The 18,137-nt window shown below is 50.3% G+C and overlaps 2 protein-coding genes across 2 annotated transcripts; one reads left to right on the top strand and one right to left on the bottom strand.

Moving 5' to 3' along the window:
* The first annotated feature begins 263 nt into the window (after window positions 1-263).
* On the top strand, window positions 264-1,589 carry LOC108102961 (antigen 5 like allergen Cul n 1). Its single transcript, XM_017208258.2, has 2 exons — window positions 264-942; window positions 1,063-1,589. Exons 1-2 carry the CDS (start codon window positions 332-334, stop codon window positions 1,364-1,366), a joined length of 915 nt encoding a protein of 304 aa, XP_017063747.1. The 5' UTR covers window positions 264-331; the 3' UTR covers window positions 1,367-1,589.
* On the bottom strand, window positions 1,422-18,031 carry LOC108102957 (mucin-2). Its single transcript, XM_041818956.1, is given in 10 exon segments — window positions 1,422-3,117; window positions 3,269-5,913; window positions 5,960-6,163; window positions 6,274-7,107; window positions 7,154-9,025; window positions 9,075-10,349; window positions 10,525-11,603; window positions 11,718-11,951; window positions 12,103-12,745; window positions 12,795-18,031. Coding segments are annotated over 10 exon segments (14,862 nt in total). The 5' UTR covers window positions 17,368-18,031; the 3' UTR covers window positions 1,422-1,614.
* Between the last annotated feature and the right edge of the window lie 106 nt (window positions 18,032-18,137).

Here is an 18,137-nt window from a genome sequence, read left to right as displayed (position 1 = left end):
AGAAATCCTACCTAACATTGACCATATCTAATGTTCATCATCTTCGCTTTAAGTGTCCCAAACTATAAATAACTTAATTTCCACCTAATCATACCCACCAAAGACTATGATTAAGATAATATTTTAAAAATGGCCACATCCGATGTCCTCATATTAAAGCTCCACTAATTCCCATGGCTAATTTCTTTCTAATGAGAACCAGTTGTGGACGTCGGCAACGCTGACCCAACCCTAAGGTGTTGGGAAAAGCAGCGACGCCAACTGAGCCATAACCCATTCATAAAACCAAAGTGACGCTCGACCTCAGATCAGTAGCGTGTTGACCGTCGAGATGCCGAGATTGTTGAGCAAGTGCAGCATCGCCGCTCTATGGGCGTCTGCAGTGCTCGTTACGTATGTGAATTGTGCTGAAAATGGAGCTATAACCATGCCCACTACCACCGATGGACCAAAGCCAACGGGTGGCTATTGTGCAGCGGCACTGTGTGAACTGTACAATGGGACACATTTGGTGCAAGTGCCGCATACTGCTTGTGGCAATAATGGTAGCTTTTCACCCACCTGTGGACCCGAGCCCAAGCTCTTGGAAATGAGCGAGCGGCGTCGTCAACTGCTGCTGGACATGCACAATCTGGCCAGATCAAAGATCGCAAATGGAGATTTGGATGGCTATCGTAGTGCTGCCCATATGCCGGTCCTGCGCTGGGACAACGAACTGGAGCAAATGGCCGCCCTGCATGCCAAACGTTGCCAATTTGCCCACGACAAGTGCCGCAATACACCGCGTTTCAAGTTTAGTGGCCAGAATATTGGTTACTTTTGGATTGGACGCGAGTTCAAGTCGCATTCGCGTCGCATGAAATCCTTTGTGATCAACTGGTTCCGCGAATACCAGGACGCCAATCAGAGTTTCATCGATAGATATCACCCACATCCGCAGGGGTAAGTCAGCCGAATACTAGACGAAGACAAGAAAGAAATGTGATATAATTTTCAAAGTTGTTTAAGGCATTTTAGAACTTTTTTATATTATTACTAAATTCATAATTCTTTTTCCCACAGCAAGAAGATTGGTCACTTTACACTCCTGGTCTCGGATCGAGTGAATCGCGTGGGCTGTGCCGGTATCCGTTTTCTAGAGCCCAATGCCAATCGATTCCAATTCATGTTGACGTGCAACTATAACTACAATAATATATTCAACGAACCGATCTATCAATCGGGTCCAGCGGCATCTAAGTGCCCGCAGCACCGGATCAGTGAAAAGTTCCCCGGATTGTGCGATCCACGGGATGCCAGCAATGATTTTGAAAGTGAAGAGAGCGCTGAAGACGACAACACCCTGGACAACAATATACCCTTGTAAAAGGGATCAGTCCATAGGATTAGGAATATATAATACTCATAGCCAAACATCTGGATTAAGTTACAAAGCATACGATTTTTTTTTTGTTATTTTTATAAAACAAGTGTTTTAGAATCTTTAAAAAGAACGCATTACGTTATCTGTCAATCTCTAAGTGAGTTGAGTGTGTACTATAATAGAACTTTGCATTAATTAGTGTTTCGAAAAGCTTAGCACTACTGTAGACCTATTTGGAACTTTGATTTCTCCTATATAACATCAGAAACGGTTGTTAATGGTGCCCCAGATATCACATCAAAAATATTGAATGGTGGCAAGGATGCGGTGGTTGAAACAGTTGTCGTCTCCTCAGAAGTTGACTTTTGCGAAGTCGACTTCTCTGTAGTGTGCTTAGTTGGTTTCAGCGTTGTCGGCTTCTCGGATGTCTTCTCTGTGGGCTTGACAGTCGTTGCCTCAGTTGGTTTCAGCGTTGTCGGTTTAACCGATGTCTTCTCTGTTGGGTTCACAGTCGTTGCTTCAGTTGGTTTCAGCGTTGTCGGTTTCGCCGATGTCTTCTCTGTGGGCTTGGCAGTCGTTGCCTCAGTTGGTTTCAGAGTTGTCGGTTTAGCCGATGTCTTCTCTGTAGGCTTCACAGTCGTTGCCTCAGTTGGTTTCAGCGTTGTCGGCTTCTCCGATGTCTTCTCTGTGGGCTTCACAGTCGTTGCCTCAGTTGGTTTCAGCGTTGTCGGCTTCTCCGATGTCTTCTCTGTGGGCTTGACAGTCGTTGCCTCAGTTGGTTTCAGAGTTGTCGGCTTTTCCGACGTCTTTTCTGTGGGATTCACAGTCGTTGCCTCAGTTGGTTTCAGAGTTGTCGGTTTAGCCGATGTCTTCTCTGTAGGCTTCACAGTCGTTGCCTCAGTTGGTTTCAGCGTTGTCGGCTTCTCCGATGTCTTCTCTGTGGGCTTCACAGTCGTTGCCTCAGTTGGTTTCAGCGTTGTCGGCTTCTCCGATGTCTTCTCTGTGGGCTTGACAGTCGTTGCCTCAGTTGGTTTCAGAGTTGTCGGCTTTTCCGACGTCTTTTCTGTGGGATTCACAGTCGTTGCCTCAGTTGGTTTCAGAGTTGTCGGTTTAGCCGATGTCTTCTCTGTAGGCTTCACAGTCGTTGCCTCAGTTGGTTTCAGCGTTGTCGGCTTCTCCGATGTCTTCTCTGTGGGCTTCACAGTCGTTGCCTCAGTTGGTTTCAGCGTTGTCGGCTTCTCCGATGTCTTCTCTGTGGGCTTCACAGTCGTTGCCTCAGTTGGTTTCAGAGTTGTCGGCCTAGCCGATGTCTTCTCCGTGGGCTTCACAGTCGTTGCCTCGGTTGGTTTCAGCGTTGTCGGCTTCTCCGATGTTTTATCTGTGGGCTTCACAGTCGTTGCCTCAGTTGGTTTCAGAGTTGTCGGCTTTTCCGACGTCTTTTCTGTGGGATTCACAGTCGTTGCCTCAGTTGGTTTCAGAGTTGTCGGCTTAGCCGATGTCTTCTCCGTGGGCTTCACAGTCGTTGCCTCGGTTGGTTTCAGCGTTGTCGGCTTCTCCGATGTCTTCTCTGTGGGCTTCACAGTCGTTGCCTTAGTTGGTTTCAGAGTTGTCGGCTTTTCCGACGTCTTTTCTGTGGGCTTTACAGTCGTTGCCTCAGTTGGTTTCAGCGTTGTCGGCTTTTGCGATGTCTTCTCTGTGGGCTTCACAGTCGTTGCCTCAGTTGGTTCCAGAGTTGTCGGTTTAGCCGATGTCTTCTCTGTGGGCTTCACAGTCGTTGCCTCAGTTGGTTTCAGCGTTGTCGGCTTTTTGCGATGTCTTCTCTGTGGGCTTCACAGTCGTTGCCTTGGTTGGTTTTACCGTTGTCGGCTTTTCCGATGTCTTCTCTGTAGGCTTCACAGTCGTTGCCTCGGTTGGTTTCAGCGTTGTCGGCTTCTCCGATGTCTTCTCTGTGGGCTTCACAGTCGTTGCCTCAGTTGGTTTCAGCGTTGTCGGTTTTTCCGATGTCTTCTCTGTGGGCTTCACAGTCGTTGCCTCAGTTGGTTTCAGCGTTGTCGGCTTCTCCGATGTCTTCTCTGTAGGCTTCACAGTCGTTGCCTCAGTTGGTTTCAGAGTTGTCGGCTTCTCCGATGTCTTCTCTGTGGGCTTCACAGTCGTCGCCTCAGTTGGTTTCAGAGTTGTTGGTTTCTCCGATGTCTTCTCTGTGGGCTTCACAGTCGTTGCCTCAGTTGGTTTCAGCGTTGTCGGTTTAGCCGATGGCTTCTCTGTGGGCTTTACTGTCGTTGCCTCAGTTGGTTTCAGCGTTGTCGGCTTTTGCGATGTCTTCTCTGTGGGCTTCACAGTCGTTGCCTTGGTTGGTTTTACCGTTGTCGGCTTTTCCGATGTCTTCTCTGTGGGCTTCACAGTCGTTGCCTCAGTTGGTTTCAGAGTTGTTGGTTTAGCCGATGTCTTCTCTGTGGGCTTTACTGTCGTTGCCTCAGTTGGTTTCAGCGTTGTCGGCTTCTCCGATGTCTTCTCTGTGGGCTTCACAGTCGTTGCCTCAGTTGGTTTCAGAGTTGTCGGCTTTTCCGACGTCTTTTCTGTGGGCTTCACAGTCGTTGCCTCAGTTGGTTTCAGAGTTGTCGGCTTAGCCGATGTCTTCTCCGTGGGCTTCACAGTCGTTGCCTCAGTTGGTTTCAGCGTTGTCGGCTTCTGCGATGTCTTCTCTGTGGGCTTCACAGTCGTTGCCTCAGTTGGTTTCAGAGTTGTCGGTTTAGCCGATGTCTTCTCTGTGGGCTTCACAGTCGTTGCCTCAGTTGGTTTCAGCGTTGTCGGCTTTTGCGATGTCTTCTCTGTGGGCTTCACAGTCGTTGCCTTGGTTGGTTTTACCGTTGTCGGCTTTTCCGATGTCTTCTCTGTAGGCTTGACAGTCGTTGCCTCGGTTGGTTTCAGCGTTGTCGGCTTCTCCGATGTCTTCTCTGTGGGCTTCACAGTCGTTGCCTCAGTTGGTTTCAGCGTTGTCGGCTTCTCCGATGTCTTCTCTGTGGGCTTCACAGTCGTTGCCTTGGTTGGTTTTACCGTTGTCGGCTTTTCCGATGTCTTCTCTGTAGGCTTCACAGTCGTTGCCTCGGTTGGTTTCAGCGTTGTCGGCTTCTCCGATGTCTTCTCTGTGGGCTTCACAGTCGTTGCCTTGGTTGGTTTTACCGTTGTCGGCTTTTCCGTTGTCTTCTCTGTGGGCTTCACTGTCGTTGCCTCAGTTGGTTTCAGAGTTGTCGGCTTAGCCGATGTCTTCTCCGTGGGCTTCACAGTCGTTGCCTCGGTTGGTTTCAGCGTTGTCGGCTTCTCCGATGTTTTATCTGTGGGCTTCACAGTCGTTGCCTTAGTTGGTTTCAGAGTTGTCGGCTTTTCCGACGTCTTTTCTGTGGGATTCACAGTCGTTGCCTCAGTTGGTTTCAGAGTTGTCGGCTTAGCCGATGTCTTCTCCGTGGGCTTCACAGTCGTTGCCTCGGTTGGTTTCAGCGTTGTCGGCTTCTCCGATGTCTTCTCTGTGGGCTTCACAGTCGTTGCCTTAGTTGGTTTCAGAGTTGTCGGCTTTTCCGACGTCTTTTCTGTGGACTTTACAGTCGTTGCCTCAGTTGGTTTCAGCGTTGTCGGCTTTTGCGATGTCTTCTCTGTGGGCTTCACAGTCGTTGCCTCAGTTGGTTTCAGAGTTGTTGGTTTCTCCGATGTCTTTTCTGTGGGCTTCACAGTCGTTGCCTCAGTTGGTTTCAGAGTTGTCGGTTTAGCCGATGTCTTCTCTGTGGTCTTCACAGTCGTTGCCTCAGTTGGTTTCAGCGTTGTCGGCTTTTGCGATGTCTTCTCTGTGGGCTTCACAGTCGTTGCCTTGGTTGGTTTTACCGTTGTCGGCTTTTCCGATGTCTTCTCTGTAGGCTTCACAGTCGTTGCCTCGGTTGGTTTCAGCGTTGTCGGCTTCTCCGATGTCTTCTCTGTGGGCTTCACAGTCGTTGCCTCAGTTGGTTTCAGCGTTGTCGGTTTTTCCGATGTCTTCTCTGTGGGCTTCACAGTCGTTGCCTCAGTTGGTTTCAGCGTTGTCGGCTTCTCCGATGTCTTCTCTGTAGGCTTCACAGTCGTTGCCTCAGTTGGTTTCAGAGTTGTCGGTTTAGCCGATGTCTTCTCTGTGGGCTTCACAGTCGTTGCCTCAGTTGGTTTCAGAGTTGTTGGTTTCTCCGATGTCTTCTCTGTGGGCTTCACATTCGTTGCCTCAGTTGGTTTCAGAGTTGTCGGTTTAGCCGATGTCTTCTCTGTGGGCTTTACTGTCGTTGCCTCAGTTGGTTTCAGCGTTGTCGGCTTCTCCGATGTCTTCTCTGTGGGCTTCACAGTCGTGGCCTCAGTTGGTTTCAGAGTTGTTGGTTTCTCCGATGTCTTCTCTGTGGGCTTCACAGTCGTTGCCTCAGTTGGTTTCAGAGTTGTCGGTTTAGCCGATGTCTTCTCTGTAGGCTTTACTGTCGTTGCCTCAGTTGGTTTCAGAGTTGTTGGTTTCTCCGATGTCTTCTCTGTGGGCTTCACAGTCGTTGCCTCAGTTGGTTTCAGAGTTGTCGGCTTCTCCGATGTCTTCTGTGGGCTTCACAGTCGTTGCCTCAGTTGGTTTCAGAGTTGTCGGTTTAGCCGATGTCTTCTCTGTGGGCTTTACTGTCGTTGCCTCAGTTGGTTTCAGCGTTGTCGGCTTCTCCGATGTCTTCTCTGTGGGCTTCACAGTCGTTGCCTCAGTTGGTTTCAGAGTTGTCGGTTTAGCCGATGTCTTCTCTGTGGGCTTTACTGTCGTTGCCTCAGTTGGTTTCAGCGTTGTCGGCTTCTCCGATGTCTTCTCTGTGGGCTTCACAGTCGTTGCCTCAGTTGGTTTCAGAGTTGTCGGCTTCTCCGATGTCTTCTTGTGGGCTTCACAGTCGTTGCCTCAGTTGGTTTCAGAGTTGTCGGTTTAGCCGATGTCTTCTCTGTGGGCTTTACTGTCGTTGCCTCAGTTGGTTTCAGCGTTGTCGGCTTCTCCGATGTCTTCTCTGTGGGCTTCACAGTCGTTGCCTCAGTTGGTTTCAGAGTTGTCGGTTTAGCCGATGTCTTCTCTGTGGGCTTTACTGTCGTTGCCTCAGTTGGTTTCAGCGTTGTCGGCTTCTCCGATGTCTTCTCTGTGGGCTTCACAGTCGTTGCCTCAGTTGGTTTCAGAGTTGTTGGTTTCTCCGATGTCTTCTCTGTGGGCTTCACAGTCGTTGCCTCAGTTGGTTTCAGAGTTGTCGGTTTAGCCGATGTCTTCTCTGTGGGCTTTACTGTCGTTGCCTCAGTTGGTTTCAGCGTTGTCGGCTTCTCCGATGTCTTCTCTGTGGGCTTCACAGTCGTTGCCTCAGTTGGTTTCAGAGTTGTCGGTTTAGCCGATGTCTTCTCTGTGGGCTTTACTGTCGTTGCCTCAGTTGGTTTCAGAGTTGTCGGCTTCTCCGATGTCTTCTCTGTAGGCTTCACAGTCGTTGCCTTGGTTGGTTTTACCGTTGTCGGCTTTTCCGATGTCTTCTCTGTGGGCTTCCCAGTCGTTGCCTCAGTTGGTTTCAGAGTTGTTGGTTTCTCCGATGTCTTCTCTGTGGGCTTCACAGTCGTTGCCTCAGTTGGTTTCAGAGTTGTCGGCTTAGCCGATGTCTTCTCTGTGGGCTTCACAGTCGTTGCCTCAGTTGGTTTCAGCGTTGTCGGCTTCTCCGATGTCTTCTCTGTAGGCTTCACAGTCGTTGCCTTGGTTGGTTTTACCGTTGTCGGCTTTTCCGATGTCTTCTGTGGGCTTCACAGTCGTTGCCTCAGTTGGTTTCAGCGTTGTCGGCCTTTCCGATGTCTTCTCTGTAGGCTTTACAGTCGTTGCCTTAGTTGGTTTCAGAGTTGTCGGTTTAGCGGATGTCTTCTCTGTGGGCTTCACAGTCGTTGCCTCAGTTGGTTTTGTCGGCTTTTCCGATGTCTTTTCTGTGGGCTTCACAGTCGTTCCCTCAGTTGGTTTCAGAGTTGTCGGCTTCTGCGATGTCTTCTCTGTGGGCTTTACTGTCGTTGCCTCAGTTGGTTTCGGCGTTGTCGGCTTTACCGACGTCTTCTCTGTGGGCTTCACAGTCGTTGCCTCAGTTGGTTTCAGCGTTGTCGGCTTTACCGACGTCATCTCTGTGGGCTTCACAGTCGTTGCCTCAGTAGGTTTCAGAGTTGTCGGTTTAGCCGATGTCTTCTCTGTGGGCTTCACAGTCGTTGCCTCAGTTGGTTTTGTCGGCTTTTCCGATGTCTTCTCTGTGGGCTTCACAGTCGTTCCCTCAGTTGGTTTCAGAGTTGTCGGCTTCTGCGATGTCTTCTCTGTGGGTTTTACTGTCGTTGCCTCAGTTGGTTTCGGCGTTGTCGGCTTTACCGACGTCTTCTCTGTGGGCTTCACAGTCGTTGCCTCAGTTGGTTTCAAAGTTGTCGGCTTCTCCGATGTCTTTTCTGTGGGCTTCACAGTCGTTGCCTCAGTTGGTTTCAGAGTTGTCGGTTTAGCTGTTGTCTTCTCTGTGGGCTTCAAAGTCGTTGCCTCAGTTGGTTTCAGAGTTGTCGGCTTCTCCGATGTCTTCTCTGTGGGCTTTACTGTCGTTGCCTCAGTTGGTTTCGGCGTTGTCGGCTTTACCGATGTCTTTTCTGTGGGCTTCACAGTCGTTGCCTCAGTTGGTTTCAGAGTTGTTGGTTTAGCCGATGTCTTCTCTGTGGGCTTCACAGTCGTTGCCTCAGTTGGTTTCAGAGTTGTTGGTTTCTCCGATGTCTTCTCTGTGGGCTTCACAGTCGTTGCCTCAGTTGGTTTTGTCGGCTTTTCCGATGTCTTCTCTGTGGGCTTCACAGTCGTTCCCTCAGTTGGTTTCAGAGTTTTCGGCTTCTGCGATGTCTTCTCTGTGGGTTTTACTGTCGTTGCCTCAGTTGCTTTCGGCGTTGTCGGCTTTACCGACGTCTTCTCTGTGGGCTTCACAGTCGTTGCCTCAGTTGGTTTCAAAGTTGTCGGCTTCTCCGATGTCTTTTCTGTGGGCTTTACAGTCGTTGCCTCAGTTGGTTTCGGCGTTGTCGGCTTTACCGACGTCTTCTCTGTGGGCTTCACAGTCGTTGCCTCAGTTGGTTTCAGAGTTGTCGGCTTCTCCGATGTCTTCTCTGTGGGCTTCACAGTCGTCGCCTCAGTTGGTTTCAGAGTTGGTGGTTTCTCCGATGTCTTCTCTGTGGGCTTAACAGTCGTCGCCTCAGTTGGTTTCAGAGTTGTTGGTTTCTCCGATGTCTTCTCTGTGGGTTTCACAGTTGTTGCCTCAGTTGGTTTCAGCGTTGTCGGCTTTTGCGATGTCTTCTCTGTGGGCTTCACAGTCGTCGCCTCAGTTGGTTTCTCCGATGTCTTCTCTGTGGGCTTAACAGTCGTCGCCTCAGTTGGTTTCAGAGTTGTCGGCTTCTGCGATGTCTTCTCTGTGGGTTTTACTGTCGTTGCCTCAGTTGGTTTCGGCGTTGTCGGCTTTACCGACGTCTTCTCAGTGGGCTTCACAGTCGTTGCCTCAGTTGGTTTCAGCGTTGTCGGCTTTTCCGATGTCTTCTCTGTGGGCTTCACAGTCGTCGCCTCAGTTGGTTTCAGAGTTGTTGGTTTCGCCGATGTCTTCTCTGTGGGCTTCACAGTCGTCGCCTCAGTTGGTTTCCAGCGTTGTCGGCTTTTCCGATGTCTTCTCTGTGGGCTTCACAGTCGTCGCCTCAGTTGGTTTCAGAGTTGTTGGTTTCTCCGATGTCTTCTCTGTGGGCTTCACAGTTGTTGCCTCAGTTGGTTTCAGCGTTGTCGGCTTTTGCGATGTCTTCTCTGTGGGCTTCACAGTCGTTGCCTCAGTTGGTTTCAGAGTAGTTGGTTTCGCCGATGTCTTTTCTGTGGGCTTCACAGTCGTTGCCTCAGTTGGTTTCAGAGTTGTCGGCTTTTCCGACGTCTTTTCTGTGGGCTTCACAGTCGTTGCCTCTGTTGGTTTCAGAGTTGTTGGTTTCTCCGAGGTCTTCTCTGTGGGCTTCACAGTTGTTGCCTCAGTTGGTTTCAGCGTTGTCGGCTTCTGCGATGTCTTTTCTGTGGGCTTCACAGTCGTTGCCTCAGTTGGTTTCAGAGTTGTCGGCTTCTCCGATGTCTTCTCTGTGGGCTTCACAGTCGTCGCCTCAGTTGGTTTCAGAGTTGCTGGTTTCTCCGATGTCTTCTCTGTAGGCTTCACAGTTGTTGCCTCAGTTGGTTTCAGCGTTGTCGGCTTTTGCGATGTCTTCTCTGTGGGCTTCACAGTCGTTGCCTCAGTTGGTTTCAGAGTTGTTGGTTTCTCCGATGTCTTTTCTGTTGGCTTCACAGTCGTTGCCTCAGTTGGTTTCAGAGTTGTCGGCTTTTCCGACGTCTTTTCTGTGGGCTTCACAGTCGTTGCCTCTGTTGATTTCAGAGTTGTCGGCTTTTCCGACGTCTTCTCTGTGGGCTTCACAGTCGTTGCCTCAGTTGGTTTCAGAGTTGTCGGCTTCTCCGATGTCTTTTCTGTTGGCTTCACAGTCGTTGCCTCAGTTGGTTTCAGAGTTGTTGGTTTCGCCGATGTCTTCTCTGTGGGCTTCACAGTCGTTGCCTCAGTTGGTTTCAAACTTGTCGGCTTCTCCGATGTCTTTTCTGTTGGCTTCACAGTCGTTGCCTCAGTTGGTTTCAAAGTTGTCGGCTTTTCCGATGTCTTCTCTGTGGGCTTCACAGTCGTTGCCTCAGTTGGTTTCAGCGTTGTCGGCTTTTGCGATGTCTTCTCTGTTGGCTTCACAGTCGTTGCCTCAGTTGGTTTCAGCGTTGTCGGCTTTTCCGACGTCTTCTCTGTGGGCTTCACAGTCGTTGCCTCAGTTGGTTTCAAAGTTGTCGGCTTCTCCGATGTCTTTTCTGTTGGCTTCACAGTCGTTGCCTCAGTTGGTTTCAGCGTTGTCGGCTTTTCCGATGTCTTCTCTGTGGGCTTCACAGTCGTCGCCTCAGTTGGTTTCAGCGTTGTCGGCTTTTCCGATGTCTTCTCTGTGGGCTTCACAGTCGTTGCCTCAGTTGGTTTCAGCGTTGTCGGCTTTTTCCGATGTCTTATCTGTGGGCTTCACAGTAGTCGCCTCAGTTGGTTTCAGCGTTGTCGGCTTTTCCGACGTCTTCTCTGTGGGCTTCACAGTCGTTGCCTCAGTTGGTTTCAAAGTTGTCGGCTTCTCCGATGTCTTTTCTGTTGGCTTCACAGTCGTTGCCTCAGTTGGTTTCAGCGTTGTCGGCTTTTCCGATGTCTTCTCTGTGGGCTTCACAGTCGTCGCCTCAGTTGGTTTCAGAGTTGTTGGTTTCTCCGATGTCTTCTCTGTGGGCTTCACAGTCGTCGCCTCAGTTGGTTTCAGCGTTGTCGGCTTTTCCGATGTCTTCTCTGTGGGCTTCACAGTCGTCGCCTCAGTTGGTTTCAGAGTTGTTGGTTTCTCCGATGTCTTCTCTGTGGGCTTCACAGTCGTCGCCTCAGTTGGTTTCAGAGTTGTTGGTTTCTCCGATGTCTTCTCTGTGGGCTTCACAGTCGTCGCCTCAGTTGGTTTCAGCGTTGTCGGCTTTTCCGATGTCTTCTCTGTGGGCTTCACAGTCGTCGCCTCAGTTGGTTTCAGAGTTGTCGGTTTAGCCGATGTCTTCTCTGTAGGCTTCACAGTCGTTGCCTCAGTTGGTTTCAGCGTTGTCGGCTTCTCCGATGTCTTCTCTGTGGGCTTCACAGTCGTCGCCTCAGTTGGTTTCAGAGTTGTTGGTTTCTCCGATGTCTTCTCTGTGGGCTTCACAGTCGTCGCCTCAGTTGGTTTCAGAGTTGTTGGTTTCTCCGATGTCTTCTCTGTAGGCTTCACAGTCGTCGCCTCAGTTGGTTTCAGCGTTGTCGGCTTTTCCGATGTCTTCTCTGTGGGCTTCACAGTCGTCGCCTCAGTTGGTTTCAGCGTTGTCGGCTTTTCCGATGTCTTCTCTGTGGGCTTCACAGTCGTCGCCTCAGTTGGTTTCAGAGTTGTTGGTTTCTCCGATGTCTTTTCTGTGGGCTTCACAGTCGTTGCCTCAGTTGGTTTCAGAGTTGTCGGCTTTTCCGATGTCTTCTCTGTGGGCTTCACAGTCGTCGCCTCAGTTGGTTTCAGAGTTGTTGGTTTCTCCGATGTCTTCTCTGTGGGCTTCACAGTCGTCGCCTCAGTTGGTTTCAGCGTTGTCGGCTTTTGCGATGTCTTTTCTGTGGGCTTCACAGTCGTTGCCTCCAGTTGGTTTCAGAGTTGTTGGTTTCGCCGATGTCTTCTCTGTGGGCTTCACAGTCGTCGCCTCAGTTGGTTTCAGCGTTGTCGGCTTTTCCGATGTCTTCTCTGTGGGCTTCACAGTCGTCGCCTCAGTTGGTTTCAGCGTTGTCGGCTTTTTGACGTCTTCTCTGTGGGCTTCACAGTCGTTGCCTCAGTTGGTTTCAAAGTTGTCGGCTTCTCCGATGTCTTTTCTGTTGGCTTCACAGTCGTTGCCTCAGTTGGTTTCAGCGTTGTCGGCTTTTCCGATGTCTTCTCTGTGGGCTTCACAGTCGTCGCCTCAGTTGGTTTCAGAGTTGTTGGTCTCTCCGATGTCTTTCTCTGTGGGCTTCACAGTCGTCGCCTCAGTTGGTTTCAGCGTTGTCGGCTTTTCCGATGTCTTCTCTGTGGGCTTCACAGTCGTCGCCTCAGTTGGTTTCAGAGTTGTTGGTTTCTCCGATGTCTTCCCTGTGGGCTTCACAGTCGTCGCCTCAGTTGGTTTCAGAGTTGTTGGTTTCTCCGATGTCTTCTCTGTGGGCTTCACAGTTGTCGCCTCAGTTGGTTTCAGCGTTGTCGGCTTTTCCGATGTCTTCTCTGTGGGCTTCACAGTCGTCGCCTCAGTTGGTTTCAGCGTTGTCGGCTTTTCCGATGTCTTCTCTGTGGGCTTCACAGTCGTCGCCTCAGTTGGTTTCAGAGTTGTTGGTTTTTCCGATGTCTTCTCTGTGGGCTTCACAGTCGTCGCCTCAGTTGGTTTCAGCGTTGTCGGCTTTTCCGATGTCTTCTCTGTGGGCTTCACAGTCGTCGCCTCAGTTGGTTTCAGAGTTGTTGGTTTCTCCGAGGTCTTCTCTGTGGGCTTCACAGTTGTTGCCTCAGTTGGTTTCAGCGTTGTCGGCTTTTGCGATGTCTTTTCTGTGGGCTTCACAGTCGTTGCCTCAGTTGGTTTCAGAGTTGTCGGCTTCTCCGATGTCTTCTCTGTGGGCTTCACAGTCGTTGCCTCAGTTGGTTTCAGAGTTGTCGGCTTCTCCGATGTCTTCTCTGTGGGCTTCACAGTCGTCGCCTCAGTTGGTTTCAGAGTTGTTGGTTTCTCCGATGTCTTCTCTGTGGGCTTCACAGTTGTTGACTCAGTTGGTTTCAGCGTTGTCGGCTTTTTGCGATGTCTTCTCTGTGGGCTTCACAGTCGTTGCCTCAGTTGGTTTCAGAGTTGTTGGTTTCGCCGATGTCTTTTCTGTGGGCTTCACAGTCGTTGCCTCAGTTGGTTTCAGAGTTGTCGGCTTTTCCGACGTCTTTTCTGTGGGCTTCACAGTCGTTGCCTCTGTTGGTTTCAGAGTTGTCGGCTTCTCCGATGTCTTCTCTGTTGGCTTCACAGTCGTTGCCTCAGTTGGTTTCAGCGTTGTCGGCTTTTGCGATGTCTTCTCTGTTGGCTTCACAGTCGTTGCCTCAGTTGGTTTCAGCGTTGTCGGCTTTTCCGACGTCTTCTCTGTGGGCTTCACAGTCGTTGCCTCAGTTGGTTTCAAAGTTGTCGGCTTCTCCGATGTCTTTTCTGTTGGCTTCACAGTCGTTGCCTCAGTTGGTTTCAGCGTTGTCGGCTTTTCCGATGTCTTCTCTGTGGGCTTCACAGTCGTCGCCTCAGTTGGTTTCAGAGTTGTTGGTTTCGCCGATGTCTTCTCTGTGGGCTTCACAGTCGTCGCCTCAGTTGGTTTCAGCGTTGTCGGCTTTTCCGATGTCTTCTCTGTGGGCTTCACAGTCGTCGCCTCAGTTGGTTTCAGAGTTGTTGGTTTCTCCGATGTCTTCTCTGTGGGCTTCACAGTCGTCGCCTCAGTTGGTTTCAGCGTTGTCGGCTTTTCCGATGTCTTCTCTGTGGGCTTCACAGTCGTCGCCTCAGTTGGTTTCAGCGTTGTCGGCTTTTCCGATGTCTTCTCTGTGGGCTTCACAGTCGTCGCCTCAGTTGGTTTCAGAGTTGTTGGTTTCTCCGATGTCTTCTCTGTGGGCTTCACAGTCGTCGCCTCAGTTGGTTTCAGCGTTGTCGGCTTTTCCGATGTCTTCTCTGTGGGCTTCACAGTCGTCGCCTCAGTTGGTTTCAGAGTTGTTGGTTTCTCCGATGTCTTCTCTGTGGGCTTCACAGTCGTCGCCTCAGTTGGTTTTAGCGTTGTCGGCTTTTGCGATGTCTTTTCTGTGGGCTTCACAGTCGTTGCCTCAGTTGGTTTCAGAGTTGTTGGTTTCGTCGATGTCTTCTCTGTGGGCTTCACAGTCGTCGCCTCAGTTGGTTTCAGCGTTGTCGGCTTTTCCGATGTCTTCTCTGTGGGCTTCACAGTCGTCGCCTCAGTTGGTTTCAGCGTTGTCGGCTTTTGCGATGTCTTTTCTGTTGGCTTCACAGTCGTTGCCTCAGTTGGTTTCAGCGTTGTCGGCTTTTCCGACGTCTTCTCTGTGGGCTTCACAGTCGTTGCCTCAGTTGGTTTCAAAGTTGTCGGCTTCTCCGATGTCTTTTCTGTTGGCTTCACAGTCGTTGCCTCAGTTGGTTTCAGCGTTGTCGGCTTTTCCGATGTCTTCTCTGTGGGCTTCACAGTCGTCGCCTCAGTTGGTTTCAGAGTTGTTGGTTTCTCCGATGTCTTCTCTGTGGGCTTCACAGTCGTCGCCTCAGTTGGTTTCAGCGTTGTCGGCTTTTCCGATGTCTTCTCTGTGGGCTTCACAGTCGTCGCCTCAGTTGGTTTCAGAGTTGTTGGTTTCTCCGATGTCTTCTCTGTGGGCTTCACAGTCGTCGCCACAGTTGGTTTCAGAGTTGTTGGTTTCTCCGACGTCTTCTCTGTGGGCTTCACAGTCGTTGCCTCAGTTGGTTTCAAAGTTGTCGGCTTCTCCGATGTCTTTTCTGTTGGCTTCACAGTCGTTGCCTCAGTTGGTTTCAGCGTTGTCGGCTTTTCCGATGTCTTCTCTGTGGGCTTCACAGTCGTCGCCTCAGTTGGTTTCAGAGTTGTTGGTTTCTCCGATGTCTTCTCTTTGGGCTTCACAGTCGTCGCCTCAGTTGGTTTCAGCGTTGTCGGCTTTTCCGATGTCTTTTCTGTGGGCTTCACAGTCGTTGCCTCAGTTGGTTTCAGAGTTGTTGGTTTCTCCGATGTCTTCTCTGTGGGCTTCACAGTCGTCGCCTCAGTTGGTTTCAGAGTTGTTGGTTTCTCCGATGTCTTCTCTGTGGGCTTCACAGTCGTCGCCTCAGTTGGTTTCAGCGTTGTCGGCTTTTCCGATGTCTTCTCTGTGGGCTTCACAGTCGTCGCCTCAGTTGGTTTCAGCGTTGTCGGCTTTTCCGATGTCTTCTCTGTGGGCTTCACAGTCGTCGCCTCAGTTGGTTTCAGCGTTGTCGGCTTTTCCGATGTCTTCTCTGTGGGCTTCACAGTCGTCGCCTCAGTTGGTTTCAGCGTTGTCGGCTTTTCCGATGTCTTCTCTGTGGGCTTCACAGTTGTTGACTCAGTTGGTTTCAGCGTTGTCGGCTTTTGCGATGTCTTCTCTGTGGGCTTCACAGTCGTCGCCTCAGTTGGTTTCAGAGTTGTTGGTTTCTCCGATGTCTTCTCTGTGGGCTTCACAGTCGTCGCCTCAGTTGGTTTCAGCGTTGTCGGCTTTTCCGATGTCTTTTCTGTGGGCTTCACAGTCGTTGCCTCAGTTGGTTTCAGAGTTGTTGGTTTCTCCGATGTCTTCTCTGTGGGCTTCACAGTCGTCGCCTCAGTTGGTTTCAGAGTTGTTGGTTTCTCCGATGTCTTCTCTGTGGGCTTCACAGTCGTCGCCTCAGTTGGTTTCAGAGTTGTTGGTTTCTCCGATGTCTTCTCTGTGGGCTTCACAGTCGTCGCCTCAGTTGGTTTCAGCGTTGTCGGCTTTTCCGATGTCTTCTCTGTGGGCTTCACAGTCGTCGCCTCAGTTGGTTTCAGCGTTGTCGGCTTTTCCGATGTCTTCTCTGTGGGCTTCACAGTCGTCGTCTCAGTTGGTTTCAGCGTTGTCGGCTTTTCCGATGTCTTCTCTGTGGGCTTCACAGTTGTTGACTCAGTTGGTTTCAGCGTTGTCGGCTTTTGCGATGTCTTCTCTGTGGGCTTCACAGTCGTTGCCTCAGTTGGTTTCAGAGTTGTTGGTTTCGCCGATGTCTTTTCTGTGGGCTTCACAGTCGTTGCCTCAGTTGGTTTCAGCGTTGTCGGCTTTTCCGACGTCTTCTCTGTGGGCTTCACAGTCGTTGCCTCAGTTGGTTTCAGAGTTGTCGGCTTCTCCGATGTCTTTTCTGTTGGCTTCACAGTCGTTGCCTCAGTTGGTTTCAGAGTTGTTGGTTTCGCCGATGTCTTCTCTGTGGGCTTCACAGTCGTTGCCTCAGTTGGTTTCAGAGTTGTCGGCTTAACCGATGTCTTCTCTGTGGGCTTCACAGTCGTTGCCTCAGTTGGTTTCAGAGTTGTTGGTTTCTCCGATGTCTTTTCTGTTGGCTTCACAGTCGTTGCCTCAGTTGGTTTCAAAGTTGTCGGCTTTTCCGATGTCTTCTCTGTGGGCTTCACAGTCGTCGCCTCAGTTGGTTTCAGAGTTGTCGGCTTCTCCGATGTCTTTTCTGTTGGCTTCACAGTCGTTGCCTCAGTTGGTTTCAGAGTTGTCGGCTTTTCCGATGTCTTTTCTGCGGGCTTCACAGTCGTCGCCTCAGTTGGTTTCAGAGTTGTTGGTTTCTCCGATGTCTTCTCTGTGGGCTTCACAGTCGTCGCCTCAGTTGGTTTCAGCGTTGTCGGCTTTTGCGATGTCTTTTCTGTGGGCTTCACAGTCGTTGCCTCAGTTGGTTTCAGAGTTGTTGGTTTCGCCGATGTCTTCTCTGTGGGCTTCACAGTTGTTGCCTCAGTTGGTTTCAGCGTTGTCGGCTTTTGCGATGTCTTCCCTGTGGGCTTCACAGTCGTTGCCTCAGTTGGTTTCAGCGTTGTCGGCTTTTGCGATGTCTTCTCTGTTGGCTTCACAGTCGTTGCCTCAGTTGGTTTCAGCGTTGTCGGCTTTTCCGATGTCTTCTCTGTGGGCTTCACAGTCGTTGCCTCAGTTGGTTTCAAAGTTGTCGGCTTCTCCGATGTCTTTTCTGTTGGCTTCACAGTCGTTGCCTCAGTTGGTTTCAGCGTTGTCGGCTTTTCCGATGTCTTCTCTGTGGGCTTCACAGTCGTCGCCTCAGTTGGTTTCAGCGTTGTCGGCTTTTCCGATGTCTTCTCTGTGGGCTTCACAGTCGTTGCCTCAGTTGGTTTCAGCGTTGTCGGCTTTTCCGATGTCTTATCTGTGGGCTTCACAGTCGTTGCCTCAGTTGGTTTTAGCGTTGTCGGCTTTTCCGATGTTTTCTCTGTGGGCTTCACAGTCGTTGCCTCAGTTGGTTTTAGAGTTGTTGGTCTCAATGTTGTCGTCTGAGTTGTTTTAAAAGTTGTTCCTATAGTGGTCTGCAACGTTGGCCTTAGAGTAGTTGCCCTACTCGAACTCGTGGTCTCTCCTCCACAATTGTGTGGAGTTGTTGTGGCATGTGGGCATGGCGGCTTTGTTGGAGCCGGACTAGTAATGCGGTGCTCACAGGCTGGCGTTGTGGGATGATCGGGACATGGAGGCGGTGGCGGTTTTAAGGTTGTTGTGCTGGTTTTATTATTGCACGGATTGCGAAAGTGGAGGACAATCTCGTTAGGTTTTTGGCCCGGGACGATGCGGATGTGCGGGCCGAACATGGTGAACGCAGCCGTGGTTGCCACCAGTAGGCAGATTACGAACAGTTGCATCTTGTCAACTAGGTGCTGCCTCGTTTTCCTTGGTTTGTGTCCTTGTTGGGCGGGTCAGAGTGCTGTGTACACCCGAGCGACACCCTCGGTACTGAGCTTGCCAGCCCACCCAAGGGCATATTTAAGCCGTAAATGCGGGGGCGGAATCAGGTCCCTAGTCTGTGCAAGAATTTGAATTCCGTACAGCGACCGAAAGCTCGATCGTTCCGGCAGCGGTAACGGATGCACAGCTCTTCCTCTTGGCACGCACCTGTTCCACGGGCTTGCATAAGCCGTAGATTATCGAAGCTAAGCGTCGCAGCTGGAGCCCAGAGGGCGCACGTTTCCCCAAACCAATTTCATTCATTGACCAGCCAAGAGAGTTTTTTTAAAACGTTCTGCAATTTCAACGATTTTTATTACGCTTCACTTTTGGAAGGGGGAGGTCGGTCTCATTTGAATGGGGCTTTTGGCTATACTCGTAGTAATAACTTTAATATTAATTTGTGCTGAGTTCTTTGGCTAATCTCAAAATATCTTAATAGGCATCTCTTTCTATTTGGTGTCTGAGTGTATGTGTGTTTTATATCTCTGTCTTTCTTTTGGCTTCTACCTCTACTATTTTTTTGGTATAAACTTGGCTAGTTCGAATTGGTATAATGTAAGTTTTCGTTTTTTTTTTTTTTTTAATTTATATTTTTTTTGCATTTGACATTCCTAAATATTCGTTAGCTACTTAATTGTTTTTTTTTTTATTATTTGGCCACTTACGAATTTCAATGCTTCATTTT

Source organism: Drosophila eugracilis, unplaced genomic scaffold, assembly GCF_018153835.1.
Source record: "Drosophila eugracilis isolate 14026-0451.02 unplaced genomic scaffold, ASM1815383v1 contig_124, whole genome shotgun sequence".
NCBI classification, from domain to species: domain Eukaryota; kingdom Metazoa; phylum Arthropoda; class Insecta; order Diptera; family Drosophilidae; genus Drosophila; species Drosophila eugracilis.
The sequence above is the reverse complement of the archived record's forward strand: the minus strand, read 5'-3'. Positions and strand labels throughout refer to the sequence as shown.